Source organism: Rattus norvegicus, chromosome 6 (assembly GCF_021556685.1).
Source record: "Rattus norvegicus strain SHRSP/BbbUtx chromosome 6, alternate assembly SHRSP_T2T, whole genome shotgun sequence".
Classification (NCBI taxonomy): Eukaryota; Metazoa; Chordata; class Mammalia; order Rodentia; family Muridae; genus Rattus; species Rattus norvegicus.
Genome location: NC_141539.1, coordinates 116,276,279 through 116,300,698, shown reverse-complemented (window position 1 = coordinate 116,300,698; position 24,420 = coordinate 116,276,279). Strand labels below are relative to the sequence as shown.

Genomic DNA, 24,420 nt, shown 5'->3' with positions numbered 1-24,420 from the left:
CAGTGCTGGCTTACAAACATGCAATCACACCTGTCTTCTCTTGGGTTTTGAGATTGAACTTAGGTTTTGATACTTGCATAGCTGGTATCTCTCCTCTGGGTCAGTGTTTCTTTTAGTTAATTTTAAAATGTTAAATATGTTAAACAAAGAAATCAGAAGATGCACAAAATGAGATAATTATGCAAGTCCACGCATGAGTCTGTGTGATAGTGGTCGTAGCATTTGTATAACACTTGATGCCTGTTCCTTTTAACCACCATTCTCCTGTCGTTCTTTAGGTTCTCATGAAAAGGCTTGTTAGGTAACAGTGTTTTTCCTTAAAGTTCCCACATGTTCATCTTTTATTTTGCCCTTGGTTTCAGTTTCCCTTGGTTCTGTGTCTTTTTGAGTAAATCCTAACTTATCTCCTCTCCTCCCTCCCTAAGCTCTTTTAGAATATTTAGACTTAAGAGAACACACACACACACACACACACACACACACACACACACACATACACACACACACACACACCCATTGTCTTTTCATTGTCTTACAATGATTAGGATATATTCCTTCTAAATTTCAAAGTAGGTCTCAGTAAGGTAGAAAAGGAGCAACAGGATTAACCCAGCAGCCCTGTCACCAAGACAGAGTTGGCTTTGGTGTTTTGATCTTGTAAGACATCATACAGAATATTGTCTTGTCTGCAAATGCGTGGTCTGTGTCCTGCAGTTAAAGTGATCCTGGTGACTGGCTGCCAACTGCAGTGCAACTCAGTAGAGAGCAAGGTGTAAGGTGCTCTATTCACTTATACTGTGGGAGCCTGAGTAATAGAGCCTTTAAGGATCTATTAGCAGGCTCTAACTTTTTGTATCTGAAATTTGAAACCAGAAAACCACTTGCCAGTCAACGACAGAATGAGAAATATGGATGTCTGAAGGGCTGTGTGTTCATGGCTACCGTGAAGGCTGCTTGCTCCTTCACCTCCCATTAGGGGACATCTTGTTGCCAGAGGACCCCTCCCCCATTCAACTGCATTTTCTGTCTCTTCTCCCATTTGCTGTCTTTTTTTTTTTAAATTGGTAATTTTATTTATTTACATTTCAAATGTTATCCCTCTTCTCAATTTCCCCTCCACAAACCCCCTATCCCCTCCCCACTCCCAGTGCTTCTATGAGGAGCCCCCCCCCCCAATCCCCTTCTCAGTGCCCTAGCATTTCCCTACATTGGTTTGTCTTTTCTAACCTTGTTTCATGTGCCCTCACTCTGATGTTTATGGCCTTTTGTTTTGACATTTTGCTGTGCACAGATTTTGCTGTAGGCTATTTACCAGTGTGCACTGATGTTATAATGCAAACCTGTAGGGTACTGGGAGCTCTTGTGTGGGTGCGGGTTAAAAATCAGGTTTGCTTTTGTGTCCCTCCTGTGCTACCTACCAAATGCATTAACGTGTATAATGTGCTCAGCATTTGTTGGTGAAGGGAATAACAGAAAATCTTTTAGTAATTTTGAAAGCTGACATTGGTTGTTCAGTCGCTTCCTTCCTTCCTTCCTCCCTTCCTTCCTCCCTCCCTCCCTCCCTCCCTTCCTTCCCTCCTTCCTTCTTTCCTTCCTTCCTTCTTTCCTTCCTTCCTCCCTTCCTTCCTTCCTTTGCTTCTTTCTTTCTTTCTTTCTTCCTTTCTTTCTTTCTTGATTCCTTGCTTGACTTGCTTGCATGTTTGTTTGCTGTGGAGAGAGAGAGAGGGAGAAAGAGAGAGGCACCCCCCCTCTGTGTGTGTGTGTGTGTGTGTGTGTGTGTGTGTGCATGCGCGCGCCCAGGCTAGCAGAGGACATCAGATGTCCTGTTCTATCACTCTGTAATCTCTTGAGGACGGGTCCCTGATCCAGGAGTTGGACTAGAGGCCAGAGGCCAGCAGGCAGCAGGATCTTGCCCCCAGCTCTTTAAGAGAGTGCGGGGATCTCTACTTGGGTGCCCATGTCACGCTTACACAGCAAGTGTTCAGAGTCACTTCTTAAAAGCACACTGGTTTCCGTAAGAACTGTCAACCTCTGGGAGAATCTGCGCTTTGTCTAACTATTACCGTTTGTTATTGGTAATATGTAATAATATGTATTTGAAGCAATTGTTTTATATTGGAGGAAAATCCAAATGGAAAGAAGCCATGTTTGAGTTTGAGGAATCTGTGCATCAAATTCTCCCCAAGAACTTAGCTGTAAGTGCTTGGAAAGCACTAAGCATGTCTCCTTCTGTACACTGAGGTTGAACGTCATTACCCTTGATGGGTTCTTTGTATTCAGACAATTCCAAGCACCAGTCATGATTTCCCCCTGATTTAATCTCTGGTCTGTCTTCCATTAGCTTAATTCTTCAGAAAAAATTTGACTTTTAAATTCAGCTTGAAACTTGAAAAGGGAGAAAAAAAAGAAACAAAAACAAAAATAAAAAAGCCATATCACACCAAGCTGCTAAACATCACTTAGCTTCAACCTTGGAGGTAATAATGGGTGACAACTGACATGGCGATTCACAGGAAAACATTGGGAGTGCAGTTCCAGAATGTACCTTAAGACAGAGAGGGCAGTGAGAAAAACCAAAGCCTGAAAGCCATGTTAGTAACTGAAGACAGGGAGGTGGGCTCTTAGCAGAGGTCTTTTGAGTCTTACATTTCCTGGGCAGATCAGGAGACAGTTGGGAAATGTCACTCCTAGGAGCAGGATGCTGGGAGGCAGAAGCTTGAAGACCTTTGTTTTCTGCATGTAATTCCCTGTTTAAATCTTGTTAACCTTTTCTAATGCAAATGCATGTGGTAAAGCATGACACTATCCAGAGGTCAAATTCACTGACCATGGTGGGACTTAGTGTGCTTCTAACCTTGTGGCGGTTTACTGAGCAAATGCTCTGTGTTCGGAAGAGTTTCCAACAGGTATCTCTGGCTGAGATACTTTACAAGGGAAAACACCATGGGGAGGCAGCACTCTCTTCCTGGAGGCTTTAGTTTAAGTCCAGTATCCCACCTCCAATATGTTAAGCTGGGAGTTTAAGAAGCTGGCAAGTAAGGCAGCCTTTCTGTTTTCTGCACTCTTCTGCACTCTCTCTGTGCTATGAAGATTCTGAGGTCAGGGTGTCTTTTTTTTTTTTTTTTTGTTAAGGCATCATTAATATTTAAAAGTTTATAATTTGGAGGTATTTAATGAAGAAATAATTCAGAAATGAAAATATTTTCAAGTTTTCCTTTCCAACATCATGCCAAGTCCTCATTTTGGAAACAAAGCAGACATATATAAGGATAAGACTTGTGCCTGCAGGGAGGAAATGAGGTTGTAAGTGTGGTCCACAAACTGTGGAGTATTGATAGCTTCATATTGGTTATGGACTGATTTAATATCCAAAGCAACTAAAAGGATAACATACAGTTTTGGACATAATAACTTGGCTTGGAAGGATGGGTAATCTGAAGCAAACGCGGTGCCGTGGTGGTGGTGTGCAAGGCTCCGACTAGCACAGGTATGGAGAGAAGGCGTTTGGAGGCTTTATAGCATGCAATTCAGCTATTCATACACGACTCCTGCAGTCTCTATTGTTACCTTACCTTTAGAGTAATTTTAACTTGATAGCATATCATTTTAAGTGGCAAATTAAATTGTTTTTTTTTTTTTTTATATGTTTGTTTCAGGGAGCTTCCTATAAGGGCATAAAACGAGACTAGATTGTACTCAGCCTTACAAAAGTGCTGGTAGCCCTGTTATACTCTTTAAAGTTGGCAAATAGTAAAATTATCTTTGTACAAAATAAAGCTTAAATGATATATAACTCGATATATATAAAGTGTTAGTGATTTTCTCCCCAAAGCCATGAATGCCTTTAATTTGCCCTAGTTGCCTTAGGTAAAGCCTGGGCTTGTATCAAATGTGCAGCCTCTTTTTCTAAGGGGACTGCTGATCATAGACGATGGTCAGGCAAACTCTAGTCAGCTCTGTCTCAAAGAACCGGGTAGGTACTGCCTTTAATGGTGTCCTAAGGTTTTGCAGAAGAGCTGGTAAGAATTTGTATTAATTACCTTTTCAGTTACCATGAAAACATTTACCTGACTAAAAGCACCTTAACTGAGGAAGGCTCATTAAATAAATCAACAAAAGCAGGCATTTTGAGAAGGAAGCTATCACCTACTACATTAGAGCATGTATTATTTATATGATTTATCATACAGGGCCTGGTATTCACTCATCACAATTCAAAAAGACAACAGAAGAAAAAGCCAACTAGAGGTAGGCGTGTAGACTCTCGAGTATTTCAGAAGTCAGTTTGACGAGATATTATCATCACTGAACCTTCATCCTTTGGAGTGTAATAGCTGAGGTGATGTCTTTGGTGAGTTCAGCATCTGAACTCCCTCACAGGCTATTTCTCTGTTCTTTTTCATTTATGTGCCATATTTTTATGGTTTGCAAAATGTTATAATTTTTGATGAAATGGGATATTTTGATAATTATTTACTTCTGGTTTACTCTCCATCCCTTAAAAAATAATTTGGTGAATTGGAACTCTTGATTTAAGCCTGTTTTCCTGTGCCGTGTGCAGTGTGCTGTGTCTGATGTCATGTCTACATCATGTGATCAGTTTACATTATCTGAGATGACTAAACCTTTAGCTGGGATCTTTTGACATACTGACACATTTTTGATCTCCCCATCAAACATCTGGTTCATCTAACTAACGCTCTTGCCATCTTATCCACTATTAAACTTTTGTCAAATGCAGCCTCAGCAGTCTTTCACAACAATGTATTGGAATAAAATGCATCGCCCTGTAAGGGTGTCTCGATTGCCCCATAATGGCGACCTGCAATAGCATTACAGGCTAGCTTACACTGAGTTTCTCATTGTCAACCTATGTTAGAAGCTGGGCATAATGTCCTTTACTTTACTGTGTGGTTTGTCCTAGACGTCTTTGCCACTGTGTCGGTATTGGTGAGGTATGGGTACATGTTTTTCATGGATGCCTGTGTGGACCTGCCATCAGAAGGGTCCCCAAGCCAATCTGCTTAAAGCACGGAATTGTTGTATCTGCATTTTCTGTCTTTAATGTTGTTTAGATTTATTTTACTATTTTATGTATATGAGTGTTTTGCCTAAATGTATGTATGTATGTGCACTAGGTGTGTGCCTGATGCCCACAGAGGTCAGAAGATGGCATTGTACCCCTGATATTAGAATTATAGACAGTTGTGGATGCCATGTGGGTTCTTGGACACAAACCTCTGCAAGTGCAGCAAGCGCTCTTGGCCACCATGCCATCCCTCCAGCCAGGAGTCCTTTCTCTTAAGTGCTGCGTTAAACATCAGGAGCTATGTGGCTGTAATTATCAATCTAACGGAGTGTGAAAGGAATAAAATATGAATGTCTTTCAAGATGTGTACTAGGGTCAGACTTCCCTTGCGCATTGCTGGGACCTAGAAGTAAATTGTATGCCCCCTTGAGTTCAAAGGTAAACATTCTGAAGAAATACATGTTTAAAATCTGTATAATGAGTACCATAGTTAGTAAAACAAGTTAATATTTCCTCACAGAGATGAATGCATTTAATTCATTGGACATCATTTTCTGCATTTGCTTAAGCTTGGTAGGATGTGTCATTAAAAGTGCAAGTAGCTGTATGAAACATGTTCTCATATGTTGTATGAAGACACAAACATGTTCTCATATGACGTATGAAGAAACAGTTTTAATTACTAAGACTTCAGGGACCTAGTATGGGTCAGGGCCATATATGTCTTTCTGCTTATTAGGAAGAAAGTGATAACAGCGATGAGGTTGAAATTACTGTGCTAAGAATGGAGAGTTACACGAAGCTGTTTTTGACATGGCAGCAAAGTGGCTCTTGATATTTTATTTTCCCTGTAACTTGTTAAACGTTTGAATCAGTTTAATGTGTGCTTTGCTTAAGGTAAGACTTTGCTCCGAGATTTTAAGTGTGTATCCTACTTTGCCATTCCTGTACTTTGAAAGAAGCTTTGGCTATTACAGCCTCAGTGAGTGATGGCCTAATTTAGCGTCATGTAGATATGTTTCAAAGCCGCAGACATGCTTTGATTGATTTGAGTTCTTTTGTTCAAAGAGGCTTGTCTTAGTCCTCCTGACTGGACAATTGATGAGCAGTTCTTTCTGTATGGGTTCACAAAACACTGGAATTAGCCTGAAATGAGTGAGTTCGTCAAGGCATGTGATAGCATGTCAGGCTAATTTCCAACAGAGGTGAGTGGGGCATGATCTGATTGAGAATCTGAGAATTTCCAATGAGATCCCCATAAGTCAGTAGTTATTTTGTCTGTTCAGTGAAGGTTAGTCTTATGCACAATGTGGGAGGAACCTCTATACATACTTTTGTAACCCTAGGTGTTGTTATTATGACTCCAGACCAGGTCCTGCCCCGGCTTCCAACAGGCTTTGGAACCCACACCCAAGAGGCCCAGAGTGGGTGTCTACCACAGGACAACATGGCATCTCTGACTGCCAGAAATGGCACAGAGGGAGCAAGAAGATAATCTTTGTCTTACTTCTGCACTCCAGATCTATTACATCTGTTTTACAGATCTGATTTGTTCCTCCCCACCCACCCGAGACAAAAACCAGCCCAGCTCAGGAGGGTTCTGGGAGTCTTTGTTTGCAGAGCTGTTACTAAGGAGAATTGTTGTTTCTATGAATCTTGTTTCCAGTGGCTTGCTGACCATTGCTCGCTTTAGGGCTGCTGTTTTTATGTTTGTGACGAGCAAAGATTTGCACTGCAGTGCCTGAGATGCTGTAGTGTGTTAGTATGTGCTACTACTCACTATAGTGTGTTTCTAGAAACTGCAGTGCGGGACTGATAATTCTCTTTTGGTTGAGGAGTTTTTATGAAAAATATTGTCAGTGACACTTGTGTTATTACCAAAGATTTGTAATGAAACAGTTATTTTTGAAATCAACTTAATAAAAATATGTAAACTTTTGTCCTCTATAATAATTAAAACATAAAAGTTACTCTCTATGGCCCATTAAATGGCTATAATATAAATATCTGTATAATTCTATAGAGTGCATTTTTAAATTGTAGGACATTTAATGATTTTTTTTTTTCGGAACTGAGGACTGAACCCAGGGCCTTGCGCTTGCTAGGCAAGCATTCTACCGCTGAGCTAAATCCCCTTGTAGGACGTTTAATAGTGTGTATGTAAACATAAAGTCAGAGGTATATGTGATTTTTATAAATGTGTGTATATATGTGTATGTATATATAACCTTACACATCTATATACATGTTATTATATATATGCATATATGTATATCTATACCTCCCTTTATACACACATAAACATACACATAAACACACACATATGAACACACACATATGAACACACAAACACACACACATGAACACACACATATGAACACACATAAACACACATGAACACACATATGAACATACACTCATACACACACACACACACACACACACACACACACACACACACACACACACACCAGACAGAGCAGTTAGTAGAGACTTTGCGATTGATAGTCACTTTCTTCCCCTGGAGTTTAGGAGAGCTTTGCTCTCCGGTTTTTTCAGAAGTTAGAAAACTGGAAAACTTGACCAAATGTAGCAAGTGGCCTTCTCCCTTCACTGATTTTCAATAGAAAACACAAGATTTACAGACGATTGTATTTTCATTTGACTATCTCTGGTTTTGGGATTATTTCATGAACATTGTGACATATTAGTCTAAGTCTTTACCTTGGCCATTTTTCCTTTGTATTTGGGGGACCAGTCCTTGTGGTCACATCCACTTGTTCGCTGTCTCTGTCTTCCCCATTGTCCTCCCAAGCCCTTTCCTGTGCCAGCATCAAGGCTTACAGTGAAGTGACAAATCTGAAGGAATACAGTGGTCAGGAGTCTAGGCACAATGGCGCTGTAGCGCTGGGACTGAATTCTCACACTGGCTGAGCTAGGGTTCCTTCTTCACTTTCTGCCCCCATTTCGCCGTTCCTGCCTCTCCTCTTTACCATCTTGATCAGCAGTGTGAATCTTCTTCTTTTGTTCACATAGTACCTAAGGTAGTGCAGGCACCTTTTGCAAGGAGCACCTTTGCTAATTAGGAAGCGCTGTAGGATGAGCAGGCGCTGAGGGATGTAGGATGAGCAGGCGCTGAGGGACAGGACGTCCGTTCACACTTGGCAGCACGAATGTGAAGGGCAGTGAGATTCAGACAGGGAAGGCTTGCCCATGTATGTCACATGTATGGCCAGAGGCTCGGCCCTCCGTCTTCCCTACAAGGCTATGTGGTTCTCTGGGGCAGCAGAACATAGAACCAGGCCAACATATTTGTCTTTTTATCTTAGCAGTTTGCATATTCCCGAACACACTAAGTGTTGTCTTATTGAGTTAAAACATGCGTGGGCTGGGGATTTAGCTCAGTGGTAGAGCGCTTACCTAGGAAGTGCAAGGCCCTGGGTTCGGTCCCCAGCTCCAAAAAAAAAAGAACCAAAAAAAAAAAAAAAAAAAAAACAAAACAAAACATGCAGAGGATTTCCCTTAGGAAACCTGGCAGCACCACTGCACCACTGTCATTGTCCTTTGGAAGTCCCTTGGTGCTATAGGTTACCCTTATCTATTAGAAGCCAGCTTTATTGACTCTGCTTCAATTGAGTTAAGTTGAAAGAAAAAAAGAATTGGTTCTAAAAGTCCATTCCTGCTTTCAAAGGATATGTTCTGTTACTTTTAATGGTGCTATAATATTTGAATATGTTACTATTAGCATTATGTCCTTCCTTGATTAATCTTCCTCAGTTACACATCTGATCATGTTATTCCCTTGCCTGGAAACCTTTGAAAGTTCCAAGTGGATTTTGGCATCTCCTCAGCTTGATTTCTGATCTTAGTTTCCAGTCTTTTTTTTTTTTTTTTTTTTTTTTTTTTAGCTTTTTAGAAAGAGCAGTCTTCATCATCGGCCACAGGGACTCACAGTATGGACTCTTGTTGATGCTACATTTGCTCATTTCCACTCCTTTAGACAGATCCTTTCCTTTTATTTCATGTTGCCTGTTATCTTCTTTTTCTTCCCTTTTGATATCTCACTGAACAGATAGGTTCTATCGAATCTACTGACTGAAACCATGTTTCTGTTAACTAACATGAGTGGTCCTGGGTCTTGCACCCCGACTCCCCACCCAATAGCACTTGCCCAGTCAGCATTTCTATGTAGTACTTTCCTCAGTGCCTAGCACATGGTCTTTGGCCTTGAACATTCTAGTTAGGGGATGTTTACCTCTGTTCTGCTAATTTATTCATTTATACAGTGTTTACATATTGAGATAGGGCCTTGCTATTGTGTTTTAGTTAACCTGGAACTCACTATGTTTCTCAGGCTGGCATCAAGGCTCAGCTTCCCAAGTCTTGGGATTACATGCTTGGGCCAGCGTGCCAGCAAGATAGGACCTCCTCCTGCCCCCACCCCAATACTGGGGTTGATCCCATGGCCTTGTACATGCTAGGCAAGTTCTTTACCTTGTACTATGACTCTAGCTCCTGGTTTTTTATTTAAATTCATGTCAAGCCTTATCCTTTGAACAGCCCCCCTAACCCAGTTTCTACAAATTTCTAGAAATGTCTGTGCATTGATGTTTATGTAATTCCTATTCCAGGATTCCTTTCTGTTTTTAACATTTATAAAGTCCTTTAGCCCATATTCAGGATTAATGCAGTAATGTATCAGTTGACTCACAAGGACTCATGGCTAGGCCTTTCTGTGTAAGTAAAACACTTACTTTAACTTTCATTGCTCACTTTGCTTCAACTCCTGCTCTCTAACATGTAGGCATTGCACACTGATTTTCTAATTATAGTATGGCATCTGGTGAGATATAAAAATCTGTTCTTGATTCCTTAAATGCGCCGCTTCCTCTTCAGGTGGATCTGAGATCTTGTGTGGGTTGTGATTCCTAGGAGATCTTGTTCTTTGACTCACGTTGTAAATGGAACAGCTTTGGTGCAGATCGCTTAGTGCCAGAGTTGGGATTTGAAGTGAAACAAACCTGTGTGAGGCTTGCGACTTTGCTTAGACTGTGTAAATAATGTGCTTTATGTTGAATGTCTATCTTTTTTGTCTTTGAGTTTGGTATGCGTGTTAGGCAGATGGTGCTTATGTGACCATCCCATAGTTAAATCCACAGTTAAACTTTCTACTGAGTTCACTGCTAGAGGGATTGTGCATTTCCTGTTTACCTCACGGGGTTGGGGGGTGGCGAGAACTGGACACTTGCTTCTATTTCCCGTGGGCGTGTCCTGTATCCTGTTTTCCTCTGCTCATTGTATCCTAAGACTGACTGTAAAGTACTGAGTCCTTTACATCCTTCTAGACTTCACCAGACCTGAGGCCTCTAACATAAGTACCCATCAACATTTTCCACTGTGAAGAATGAGAGGAGAAATGGAAATGAGCTGCATGAAATTTTCAGGTTTAGTTAGAAGACCTAATAACATTTTAATAATGTATGGGAAGTAATTCTTAGTTAAATAGGGTTTTTTTTTTTTTGTTTTTTGACTTTCCCCTTTTATAGCATCTAAACAGGGACTAAATGTTACAAAGTTATGCTACAGGGGCTGAGATAATTCTATACTTTCTAATTATAAAGTTGCCTCCAGGAAATAGCATTACTGGTTTATTTGTTTACTGATGATGGCGTCCTAGGAAGCCACAGAGGAAGACATATTAGCCCTTGGAAACACTCAGAGTTGGATAGGTAAATCGTTTTAGTGGTACCCGGTCTTAACTGCCTCAGTTTACCCTGTGAAGGAAGAGTTTGGGTTGCAGTCTAGAAGTGGGTGAAAGCTGGTAGAATAGGAAATGAGACCGTTTGGAATGGCCATTGTAGGAATTGGATAGAGGTATGGAAACGCTCCTGAGTGCTGGAAGGTGGCTCCTGTTTTGTCATTGAATTGACTAATACCCCTGAGTGATTTTTTTCTTTCCTCAAGAGATTCAAAGCTTGTGGTAGGGATTAGGAAATTGCCTAGTTCACCCACAGTTGGTGCTTTTGTTGATGAAAGAGTTTGAGAGGTCAGCAAGAAAGTGATTAAAGTTAAAGAATATGGAAGTTGTGAACCCTGGTTTGAAAGCTCACAGAAAGGATGCTGAGGGAGAAGTCCTCTCCTCGATAATGATTAGGTACAGCGATGGGAGGGAACCCACTAGTGTTGGTTTTCACTGCTGTTCAGTGTTACTTGGAGGTTGGCTGTGAATAGGTGTCCAAGGAAACTGTCAGTTTCTTTGGCATTTACACTTTCAGAAGCCAGGTGTCAGACTCAGTAGCTGTGCACACTCTCCTTTTAAGTTGCCAAATCAGATGAGAAGGAATCATGTTGTTGTCAAATGTGGAATCATGTGGTTGTTGCTCATTGATAAGGTTGATTTCTAAAGTGTCAGCAAAGCTTGTACCATAAGGGCAAATGGTAAACCACAATCACTAGGGTGTTCTGACCTCAGCTTAGAATTTTCCATGCAAACAAGTGCACACTTCTCAGTTTACTGTTTGACTTGGGTGGACAACAGAGTGACTCAAGTCTTCCAGGCTTCCTTGAACTTGGTGAACTGAGAAAATACAAACCTGCTGCTCTGAAAATGAGCCTTGTTTTCAAGGCATTGGGATTTGTTTGAAAAGAAACTCTTGGTGTAATGTCAATGACTTTTTTATATTGAAAAAGATTTTTTTCCCTCATATATCACGATTATGATTTCCCTTCTCTCTACTCCTCTCTGTTCCTCCCTCCCCACAAATCTGAATCAACCCCCTTCCTCTCATTAGGAAACAAATAGGCTTCTATTTGATGATCTCATATATATATATATATATATTATTATTATTAGGAAGCTTATTTTTTATTATTATTGGGAAGCTTTTATATTATTTTAATACTATCATTCATTTCTATCTGTCTCTCTCATAGTCCCTCCTCCTTTCTCTCTCTCTCTCCCCCCTCTTCCTCTTCCTCTCCTTCCTCCTCTCCACTTGATTCTCCTGTTCCAGCCTCCCCAACTTCTACCCATAACTATCTTTTCTTTTTCCCTTTCCTAAGGAGACCATCTGTCCCCTTCTAGTCCCTTTCTTCATACCTAGACTCTAGGGTTTTATGGATTGGAACTTGGTTGTCATTGAATTATAGGGGTGGGGCTTAGCTTTGCCTCTGGCTGTGGTGAGGAAACTGAGGCTGGGGTGTGCTGCTATTGGGGCTGGGTCTCTTTACGTGCTCCAGCCTGCCTGTTTGTCAACCTTTGTGCACACAGCTGCCATGAGTCACAGCATCATTTTAGCTTGTTGGATTTATTATTATTTGGACCAATGGCTTTTTAGAGTTATTTTTTGTCATTTCTAGGTGTAGGAAAGTGACGGTAAAACACCCTAAATACTTATTTCTGTACCTGTGACCTCCTTACAAGGCTTTGTGAGTGAAATGACATTGTTTTACTCATATAAAACCAACCTCTCATTTTTATTTCAGTATTTAATTATTTTCATATTAAATATGCATTATACATCATGATTTAGTGTAAGCTTCTAAGTGTAAAAATTACCCACCACTCTTCGTTTGAGGAGAACTACATTTTTTTTTTTTTTTTGGTTCTTTTTTTTCGGAGCTGGGGACCGAACCCAGGGCCTTGCGCTTCCTAGGTAAGCGCTCTACCACTGAGCTAAATCCCCAGCCCCAAGAACTACATTTTAAGATACTTGCCTTGACCAGAGAAATGTCCTGAATAAATTTAACTTTACTTAAGAATCTATACTGCAGTGGTTCATATCAGCTTGAGAGAAGTTCTGGGAATAATGCGGCCACTTCACAGGGGATCTTTGAAGGGAACTTTGAAGCATAGTGTTATCTACAGTAGTGTGTCCGTCATCAGTGTTCATGTTATTGTTACTGATTCATTATTTTATATAATAAAGTTTCAGGTGCTGCTAGAAAGTAAAATGCTACATAATTGCTTCTGTTGAACAAAACACTAGGTTTTTACTAAAATTTTTCTCAGCACTGCCTTCTATTTTTGTGACAATTACAAAGATACAGTGTGAAAGAGAGATAATAGTTTATACCCAGTGAATTTGACTGTTAAGTACACAGAATGAATCGTACATCTAGACTGACTGTGAATGACATTGGGTAGTGACGACTTTTGTCTTCCTGACAGGTCAGCGTCTTGGTGTAAATGGTTTATACCCAACATTGACAAGAATTTAATCTTAATGTTTCATGTGGTTAACTCCTAGAATCTAACACGTGACTTGGAGAACAGGGAAAAACAACAGCTGCAGATGTTGGATCAACTTACGGAGATCCAGAATCACTTTGAGACCTGTGAGGCCACTCGTAAGCAGACCGACCTCCAGATCTCAGAGCTGAGTCAGCACGCAGAGGAAGCGACCAAGCAGGCTGAGCACTACCTTAGTGAGTTCCAGAGGTCGGAAGCCCTGCGAGAGGAGGCTGAGAAGAGGAGAGAGGACCTGAAAGCGAAGGCCCAGGACGCCATCCGGCAGTGGAAGCTGAAGCACAAGAAATTGGAACGGTCAATGGAGAAACAAGGTGAAACCCTTGTCCAGCTGACAGAGAAGAACAACCAGGTAAGAGCCAGGTTCTTACCTCTTGGTTTATGCAAGCTTTGAACAAGCGCGTGAGGCCCATGCTGTGTCTATAAATACTGACATGTCCTCGAACAGAGAGCGCTGAAATATTGTTTACTTGATGGGAAAACATTTTTTAGAGTTTGGATTTTTCAAATCTTTTAAAATATTTTAATGGTTCTTGGCTTTTCAGAGTTGAAGGATCTTCTACCTTCTGTCTCAGTCTACCTTATGAGTTCTCTAAATTGAATTGTAACTTTCCAGAGGAAGTCACCTAATCTTTTTTAACAGCATGTGGCTTTCCCCCTACTGCATATATTTTAAAATCTTGTTTATTTTAGCATTTTGATTTAAGAATAGGGTAGAAAGAAGGCATGTTAAAAATGTAGGAGTTGCTAATGAGTTACTATGGAAAGTGTTATAATACAGTGATCTAAGTGAGTGACATTGACGGTCTCATTGACAGAAAGAGCCATCAGATCACATGGTTCCTTAGGACTAGTTTATGATCTTCTGCAGCAACAGAAAGCCTGGTGCTAATCTTTCTATATATTCATGTTATCTTGTCTCTTGTGCAATCAGTTACTATAAGCAGATTTTTTTTTTGATGCTCTTGGGTTGATTTTCACCTATATTTTTGGGTCAAACTAAATACCCATGTTAATAAGAATGAAAAACCATGATTGATTTTGTCTTGGTTTATCATACATATTTTGTTAAGTGTCAAGAACCCAGAATAGTCCAGAATAATCATGTGGTTAAGCAGACATTGTTTGGAAGTAATAACACTGATCAAACCATGAAAATGCCAGGTGTTATATTTATAGGATCAGTTGACGTCATCACTGATAACAGCACATGCTCATTTTGAGTCAGATGCCGCAACCGCGAGGCCTTATCTTTTCTGTATGCATTTTCAGATTTAAGATGAAGGAAACCAATGCTCACCGTGGAATGCTTTCCATTTTAGCTCATCTGACAAACAGTGAGTGGCTGTTTGCCAGGAGGTAAAGCAGTCCTAAAGTGTTGGACTTGAATCTAAATTGATTTGATCCCAGCAAATTCCTCAATCTTGATTACACTGTTGTTGGCCTGACCTGGCAGCTGGTTCTGTGATCATGCCTGTAAGGGAAGGCAGCTAGAGAGCAGAGAGTTGCTATTGATTGACTGTGAGCTATCTGGGGAATCTACTGCATTAGAGGGAATTTAGAATGGTCCATGTCACCAGGCAGTATCCCAATTTATGGCGCTGAGCACTTATTAGATTGAGTTTTTAGAATACTAAAAATTATTAAACAATCATGTCCTACACTATTCCTGACAAAATTATTTTTTATCACTTAGCATTACTGATGATAGGCAGAGAAGTAGTTCTTAAGTGATTGCTGCAGTTAGGGTAGGGTTACAATTATCACAGCAGGCATTGTAATTTCTCCTTTAAAACCTTAAAAATTAATGCGGCATGTTGCAGTTCGAGCTATGGTTAATCAAGGGAGATGGGATTAGTAATGTTACACTCAAGCTCCAAGTGTTCAGTAAATCTGTGATGTGCAAATATGTGGTGAATAACTTTCGAAAAATGTAGAAGTATATAGTGGCTGGGATGATGGCTCCACTTGCTGTACATGTATGAGGACACTAGGTCACGAGAACTCATGTAAGAGATAGGCACAGTGGTGCATCTCTGACCCCAGACTGCACATCAGAGACAGGGGCTCTGAGGGGCTCTTGGCCAGCTGGTTAGCTAAGATAGCAAGCTTCAGGTTCAGTGAAGAGACCCGGTCTTTAACAAAAGGTGGAGAGTAATAGATGAGGCTATCCTGATGTTGGGCTGGGGTCAGAGGTCAATGGGACAGTACTTGGCATATTGAGTGCCTTGGGTTCAATTCCCAGTAGTACACACACACACACACACACACACACACACACAGAGAGAGAGAGAGAGAGAGAGAGAGAGAGAGGGGGAAGGGGGAGAGAAAGAGGGAGAGGGAGAGAGAGAACATCTACAAGGAATATTTATTTAATATTTAATTTTTAAAAAAATTAATAAAAACACCTTAAGGCAAAATATAGCATCCTCATTTGTTTTGGACTAATTATATTCATAAAATGACTCTTGGGTATTTTTGGAAAAGCATTTTAAAGTGAAAATGATACTTACAAATATGACGTCTTATAGTTAAAAGAATGAATTAATTTTTAATAAATAACTTTGGAACTTTGTTTATTTTTGTGTGGTCAAGTGGTAAGTTTTTCTATTTGTAAAATGACTCTATGCCTAATCTGTTTCTCTTTGTAGCACAATATATATTCTGCTCTAAGGTTTGCCACTCAAAAGTGTATGAAAAGACTAAACACTTCTTTAAATCACACTTATTTCTTCTATTCTTCTTATGCTCGTTTATGGGATCTGGGTCACATGGCACAAAACTATTAATGTAATATAAAAATATAATGTAACGTAAAAAACATGTAATTTCAAACAGAAAGCATACATTATCACAGAAAATGGCATCAAAAAGTAACAAAGGTCAGGTGATTTTCTTTCCTTCATGAAGAGAACATGTCTGTTTCACCCCAGGCCCATCACCCACTGGAGTAGTGTGCAAAGGATCACCCAGGGAGACTGCGGAGATCACAGCTCAGGGATCTGCCTGCCCGTCAGCAAAGTTTAGTTTCTTGGTTTCTTTTTAAGTCCTGGTGGAAATGGTTGGTTTTCAGATGAGCTCTGAAAAGTTAGGCGGAAGTGTTAGAAATCCGAGTTTGATCATAGTGTGTGACATTTCTAATTTTCCCCATGCCTTCCTGCTGTAGTCAGTACAGCGAGTATTCCTTGCATGGTCGTTTCTTTCTTCTGCTGAGTTGGCAGAATTATCGGCTGGCTTATGTATTGAGCTTTTTGCTTGAGTGTTTGGCTTTACGAATCTTCATTTGCCATTCTTTTCATCTAAGCATTTCTTCCCTGCTGAGAGACATTATGTCATCTCCCGCCCTGTGAGATTGGAGCGGTTGTAATAGTTTAAGGTAAGAGGGTTCATTGCTGATGTGTTCTACTTCCTGAGGATGTGCAGAAGCTATGAGGTGTGGCTCAGGAAAGTACTGGCATTGGCTGCAAGTTTTTTTTTGTTTGTTTGTTTTTTTTAATGGAGAACAATATTAATACCTCCCCTATGTACCTCTTAGAAAAATTAAAATGGTGATGTGGACATTGGAGTTGTCCTTTCTCCTGCTCTTCCTAAGGTTTTGCAAAACATCGTTCTTGTGCTTGCCTGGCTACATTCTTTTTTTTTTTTTTTTTTAGAAGTCATAGTTGTTTTATTAAAAGCAGCCTAAAGTTTCCAATAGTTATTTTCTAAAATATAAAAAAAGATAATTATACAACTGCTTCCTTTCCTTTAACTTCTCCCCAGCAGTGATGTTGCTCCTGCTACCCCAATCCTCTCTCTCTCTCTCTCTCTCTCTCTCTCTCTCTCTCTCTCTCGTGTGTGTGTGTGTGTGCGTGTGTGCGTGCGCGCGCGCGTCTCATCAAATACATAACTAAAACCGTCTTAGTCTGTGTAATACTATTTGTATATGTCTGATTTAAGGGTGAACATGTGGTTTTTGGTAACCTATTGGATAGCTCTTCCCTGGAATGATACCATTTCTCTTGTTCTCAGCATTCCACAGTTGTCTTTAGTTCTTTGTCTAGGGTTGAAGCACTGTGAGCTTTCTCCATTACATGCTTGCATGTCCATTGGTCTAGTGCTTGAGAGTAGGGAAGGGGAATAGAGAGGAGGCTTAGCAGAGTACAGGTGATTTGAAGATGTGGGGAAAACATGGGGAGGAAGGGAGGCTTTAATTAGGCAATGGGGAGCGAAGTACAGAAATAAGGAGGGTTACTGTGTTTGATAAATTGTAAAGAAACATGTTATTATCTAGCTACCTAAAATTATATATAGCACACACACACACACACACACACACAGACACACACACACATATTTCATATATATACATAAAACACATAAGTCTTTGTATACATATACATACCTATATAAATATCTATTTTAAGTGTAATTTTGCCATCTAGGCTAAGAAGTGCTCACCCCAAGCCCCATAGACTAGGTAAAAAAACCACCAGGCAAAGAGAGCCATTTGAGTTGTTGGTCATAGTTCTTCAAGAGATTCCCAAATATTATAGGGGACTGCAGTTGCATTTTGCTGCTCACCCCCCACCCCCCAGTAGGTTTCCAAATCTCTCAAGGGGTTTGTTGCCCATCTCATCTCCCCCTCCTACTTCTTAAATGGAATTCTTGTCATTATTCAGTTTGTCAGGGTCTCGCTGAAGTCTGCACGTCACTCCTCTCCATTGGATTGCTTTACAGTGGCCTCTGCTCTAGCTGCTGATTGGTACAGTTGAGATTCTCCACAGTTTGTCTACAGTTGTCCTGTGTTCACACCTTCAGTTGTAGACTCCCAGTCTGGGATCTTTCAATTCTCACCACACCCAGCCCTTAACCACAGGCAAATGTCTGGTTTTCAGGATCTATATTGCCAAAGACACTCAAGACCTGACTAGTGTTCTGTAATTTCTACAACTTGAGCTGTCGCTTTTCATGTGACTCGGTATGATCTTGGAACACTGGGGAAAAGGGGAACCCTAGAGAATTATAAAGTAGCAGAGCCTAGGATTTGAAGGACCTTACCAAACCATTGTATTTCTGGACCTGTTGCACTGGGAGACAAAGAAAGATTCTTGCTGTTTAGATGGATGTCTAGAGAGCATTCTCCAACCCTCACCTTTAGCCAAAAGCCTTTTTACTCATGGCTAGGGCCACCATGGTCTCTTTTCCAATCATGAATCATGTACTTAAGCTGTTTGTTCTTAGATTCTTGCCACACTAGCCTCTCAGGGCATCTTCATCTTCTCTAGTAGGATAAATACAATGACTCAACTGAAAAGGTGTTTCTCTTTAATTTCTCGAACTGTATCTGCTATCACAGCTTATGTAAAGCAGTTCCCTCTTGTAACAGAAGGGATAGACTGAGAATAAACAATAGAATTTTATTGGCCTCACAGTTCTCACAGCTGGGAAGTCAAGGACATGATTCTAGCGACTAGAGAAAGCCATGGGTCTGAGTCCTAACATGAGCGAGTTTTGAAGATTAATGATTTATAATTTTAAGTTCATAAGCCTATTTATGGTTGAACTGATAAAACAAATTCAGTTTTCTCAGGTCAAAGGTCAACTTTATTTCTCTCTTTCCTTTTGTTTTATTTTATTTCTATGTATGTATGCATGTACGTATAGTGTGTTGGATATATTTTCCTTCCTTGTATCCAACTATTTCTTACTTCTTGCTTTTTTTGTCTTCTTTGTCCCACTTGATAATTTCACCTCTTCATTCCTCCACATCTCTATATATGTGATTTTATGTAGTTATATAAAATATGGGTAATCGTTTCAGATTGACCTTTCACACACACACACACACACACACACACACACACGGCATTTTTTTTCAGTTAAAAATAAAAAGGAAAAAAACCAAAGGCTGAAATTGCAACGTCATGGCGGGGAGGGCATATTGAGCATTAGCAACAAACATAAGCATTGCTCTTGGTACCCGTGAGCTTAGAATCAACTTTGGCTCCACTGGTTGCTGCTGTCATTTGTAGTGAGAACCAGAGACCACAAAAGGTTGGTTCTTGGCCTCTGTCACCCCGTGTGATCCCCTCTAGCGGATGTACTTCTCTTGCGTACCTTCTTGACCTGTGCTCCTTAAAGAGCTTACGCCTGCCTTTGTGGGTTCTCAAGACTTTTGGTTGTTGGTTTCTGTGTTTTTATCAGATATTGGCATTATTTGATTAGTTTATTACAAGTAACACAGGTCATGCGTCAGTACTGGTTTTAGATGTTGTCTAGGTTACTCACGTTACCCTTTACCTCTTCTTTTTTAAGTATGTCACTGGAATATACGTTTCTGTTATTTTAGACAACGCTTTAATATCAGTTCTAGTAAGTCACAATAGAAGAGTTTTTCCCTTTATTCCTTTGCCTGATTCTATCTTACATTTAAGTAATTACTGATTATTATGCATTAGTACATTTTGGCAATAGATATCTGAAACATATTCATACAGGTGTGGTATTATGTCATTTTATGTAGTTATATAATGATTATGTGTTTACCTCGTTTCCAGCCTAAAATTGTTTTTTATTAAATTATACAAAATACGATTTAGTGAAATTTTCTTCCCCTTATGGGTTAAATTTTATTTAATTACTTGGAAGAGCCACGGTAGACTTTGCCATAACCTTTTTTTCGTTGTTTTTTTTTTTTTGTTTGTTTGTTTTTTATTCTTGACTCACTAGGTTCTGAAAGAGAGGGATGAATTGAAAGGCCAGCTTTGTGCAGCGTTACAGCAGATAGAGAATCTCAGGAAGGAACTTAATGATGTCTTAAGCAAGCGTGCCCTGCAGGACGAGGAGCTTCACTGTAAGGAGAAGAAACTGAATGACATTGAGTCCCACCGAGCTGAACTTGAACTGGAGGTCAAGAATTCCCTGGACACCATCCACAGACTAGAAAATGAGTTGAAAAGACAGAGTATGATTCAAAACCAGATCAAAGCAGAAAAATTTCACCTGGAGGAAGAAATTACAGAGCTAAAGGAGAGCCAGTCCCAAGACAAAGTCAAACTTCTTGAGATGCAGGAGTCCATCAAGGACCTGAGTGCCGTCCGAGCAGATCTCGCTAATAGATTGGCTGAGGAAGAGAGAGCCAAGAAAGCTGCATTCAGGGACCTTTCTGAGCTGACGGCCCAGGTAAAATCGAAGGAAGAAGAGACTGTGACTGCTGTCACACAGTTAAAGTTAGAGCGAGACGTTCACCAGAGGGAGCTGGAGGACCTCACCTCATCGTTGGAGAGTGTGAAGGTGAAGCACGAGCAGAATATCCAGGAGCTGATGAGGCACTTTAAGAACGAGAAGAGTGAAGCGGAGAGCCATATCAGGACGCTGGAGGTACCCATGTCTATTACCTTGGTGATTCTGACGGAATTTCTTTTTTGGTGGCTCATGAAGTTAATAAAGCATAAACTCTTAGAGATCATTCAGTATTCCCAAGCATTGCAGCAAAGATAAAACCAACAATAAAGAGGTTTATTCATGCCTGTTTGGTCAGGTCGAAATGAGTTATAACAGCCACCTCGGAGCATCTATTTCAGAAAACGAGAGCCCTTTAAGGAGGACATTTAGCTATTTTGGGAGTTCAGGAAAGGTAGAGGTGGCAGTAAGTCCTGGACCTGAAACGTGCCCTCATTCAACATTTATGACCTCCTAAAATACAAAGGCAAAGACTTGTCAAGGCCACTGAAGCTATAGCCACAGACCTTCTTCATGTGGTAACTAAGGCAACATAGCATATAGGTTGTGGAAACACAAGGCCTCTGCAAATTATTTCTGTTTCAAATCAAAGCTGTGTGGGTATATTTCTGATTGAGCTCTTGCATTTTGGAAGTGTTTTTAAGGTCAAATGACGTTGGCATTGTCACCAATCAGGGCAGTCATTTGATATAGCATGGTTATTAGATGTGTTCAACTGATCCATCTCCTTACTTTGCCTTTTTTGTACCATATTTAAAAGGTGTAGGCTTCGTATAATTAATTTAGGTTTTGACTTTCCCTTAGTCAGAGTGAAGCTCACAGAAAGTTGGGTTTGCTCAGCTGTTACCACCAGTGCCTCAGATAGTTCTTGATATTCTGAAACCTTGTGCATATTTGTGTGATAGGTGAATGGTTGAATATATTGGTAAGGTTTAATAGTCATTTTTCTTCAAAAGTTCTTGAAATCTACTAGCACTTTAAAAGTACTGACGTACTTGAAAATACTGCAGTAGCTGATACCCGTAGAACACTGCTTTATACACTCTTTCCCAGTTTTGTCTAGCCTTCTGGCAGTCGCCATTTTAGTAGCACTAACTGAGGTGCAGATCAGAGAGGAGGAGAGGAGTATAGGTGCTAAGTGGCTAGTAGTCCTTGACACCAGCCTTTTAAGGTGCACTACTGTTGAATGTTCCTAAGAACGAAATCTACTATCTCTTGCATGCAGAACTGAGACATACCACATGAGCTAACATCCCAAATGGGAGATGGAAAAACCTGAGAAACATGTACTTTAATGTTTATTAAGTAGAGTGCAATGACCCTTTAGAATGATGGAGGCATGAACAACACGAGAATTAGTGTTATGAAGGGTTAGGGCTAGGTAGAGCTCATATTATTTGTTGATTGGCCTTTGCGATAATACTGTCAGATAATCTTTTTGAGCACATCGTGCCAATAGCTATAGGGGCTTTATATGTGCTAATTGTTGAATACATCATTCCTGATGAGAGTGTGCAGCGCTTTCTCACTCACAAGGAAACGGAGACACAAGTGTGTCTGGAGAATGGTGGATATATATTTTGAACCTATGTAGTCAGCTGCTTGAGTTCTTAGTTGACTGTCCTGGGAAAGATTTGAACTGAGAACAAGTGGGTGGTAAGTAGAATAATGTCACTTTTTATGAACTTAGACTATGATGATGGCACAGGAGATCTGGGGAGAACAACGGCAAATCTAGTTTCTTACTTTGTTGAGTTAGGTGGAAGGCCCTTACGTTTAATGATGCAGGTCTAGGTAGAGAGTACAGGTAGAGTCAGGAGGTGAGGGGAAATTGAAATTAGAAGGAAGTTATGTAGGAACCTGGAACTCATGAGTGTTAGGCCTCACAAGATTTGGACATTGCATAAGCAGAAAGAAAAGAATACATTTCTATAATGTCAATGTTTAAAGAAAGAACTAAGACAAAAGGTTCTAGAAAATAAGAATAAAAGACCACATGAGAGACCATGAGAAGAGAGTGATGTCCTGGAAATCCAGAGGATATTTCAAGAAAAGCATAACTAGTGGGGTTGGAGAGATGGCTCAGCAGCTAAAAGCACTGGCTGTTCTTCCAGAGGATTGGGGTTTAATTCCCAGGACCACACAGAGCTTAGAACTGTCTATAATTCTAGTTCCAAAGGCTCTGATGTCTTCTTCTAGTCTCCAGAGCTCCAGCCATGTCCATGGTGCACAGATAGAGCATCTGGGTAAAACACCCTGCACATAAAAGAAAATTAAAATGAGTAGTGTCACATGTGATAGACAAATTGAAAGAAGTACAAATGTGTTCACTCCGTTTCACTGCCAAAGTCCACAAGGAATTGTGAGGGTCCCGAATGTAAGGCAGAGTGCTCCGCCCTGAAGAAGGCGTCTTTCCTCTGCAGGTTTTCTGAGATGCCGCCGAGGATGTTCCCTGGTAGCGATGGGCCACGGTTGTTAAAGCCGGTGAAAATATCGTTGAGCAGCAGTAGGCAGACATTTGATAGAAAGACTGGTGTAGAGCAGCATGAGGGCTTGTGAGTACTGCCATTCAACTCGAGTAGGAGAGCAGGCCTTTCTGCTGAATGAACGAGAGAGACTGGGGATATGAAGGTCCATTGCTAGAGATGTTTTTATTCACTCAGAAATCCCTCACGGGCAGATTTTTGGAGTTCAGGTCCAAGTGGTCATCCAGTGGGTTTCCATTTTGCATATGGGTGAAGGAATCAGAATAAATTACATAATTCTGAGGGGACATTTGGGTATTTATGGTACTTTTATGAAGAGATTTGATTCGTCATGTGTCAGAAACCTCTGTGGAGAGCATGATTGGTCCCTCAGCTGTTGTTACCAAGTATGAACGGTGTGGAGGAGTATGTGACCCTCAAAGGAAGGCTGGGCTTTGCATGATGGTCATGGAATGTCGTCAGCTGTGTGGGCAGTGCTTATAGTTGTGAGTTTCATTGAAAAGGGAGAGTCCTTTCCTGTTCACCGTTAATTATGGTATGTGCTGAGCTTCCGGAACTGACTGGGAGCTGGTAACGATTGGTTCAGGATCGTCTCTGCAAGAACATCATTCACAGGTTTAGATCTGTTGGCCTGAGTGGGAAGCTGAAGGAGGTGCCTTTGCCATTGTTGGCTCCATTGTTGGCTGTTGGTAAAGTGATATCACTTTTATTGCTTTCCCACCGAAATAGGAATAGGAAGTGCTTTTATACCGCTTGCCTATTCTGAATACACTTTGCAAATCCTCAAATGAAACGCTGATATAATTTTTAAAAAAAGCCATTAAATAGGTAAAGTATTAGGGAGATTAAGAATTGGTATCTTTAAAAATAGGCTCTGAGTGGAAGAAAACCCTCTAACAGAATTTTGCAAGTTTAGTGGTGTAGATGTCTTAGTCTTGCCTGATTTCAAATGAGGCATGGCTGGGCAGGGATAGAGTGGGAGGGGGCGGAGCATGCTGTCTACTGAGGGCCTGGGAGCAGGCTCTAGGAGCCATTGACCTTCAGGAGAGCTTTCCCATTTCCCTCGACTTCTTTATAGGGCATAAAGTAAAGTAAAAAGCAGTCTACTGAAACTTAAAATTGTAATTGAGCAATTTTCCTGATGAGAGACTTTATTTTGTAAATTTATTTTGATCCTGTGAATACAGGATTGCTCATAAAAAAAATCAATTCCTTTGTTAATTCAAAGTGGCATGTGGTCTTAGCTGAATTTTCTGGGGTAAATAAAATATAGATTTTGTTTAAAACTCTCAAAACTTCTCTCAGGAATTTGTTCCCAATGATTGTGTGCCTAGGTACCTAATTAGCCATGTGTAATAGACATCATAATGCAGGAGGCAGGGCCACCATTAACTCAGGTAGAGCCTTTGCCTAGTGTGCGCATGTATTCATAC

The 24,420-nt window shown here is 40.5% G+C and overlaps 1 protein-coding gene across 10 annotated transcripts in view; it reads left to right on the top strand.

The window, feature by feature from the left end:
* Cep128 (centrosomal protein 128) overlaps positions 1-24,420 on the top strand; it is a 370,684-nt gene that overhangs the window by 97,769 nt on the left and 248,495 nt on the right. For all 10 annotated transcript variants that reach the window (XM_087554312.1, XM_087554311.1, XM_087554310.1 and 7 more), the window contains 2 exon segments: positions 13,279-13,629; positions 19,989-20,639. In XM_087554312.1, the coding sequence (XP_087410438.1) occupies positions 13,279-13,629; positions 19,989-20,639 (1,002 nt within the window).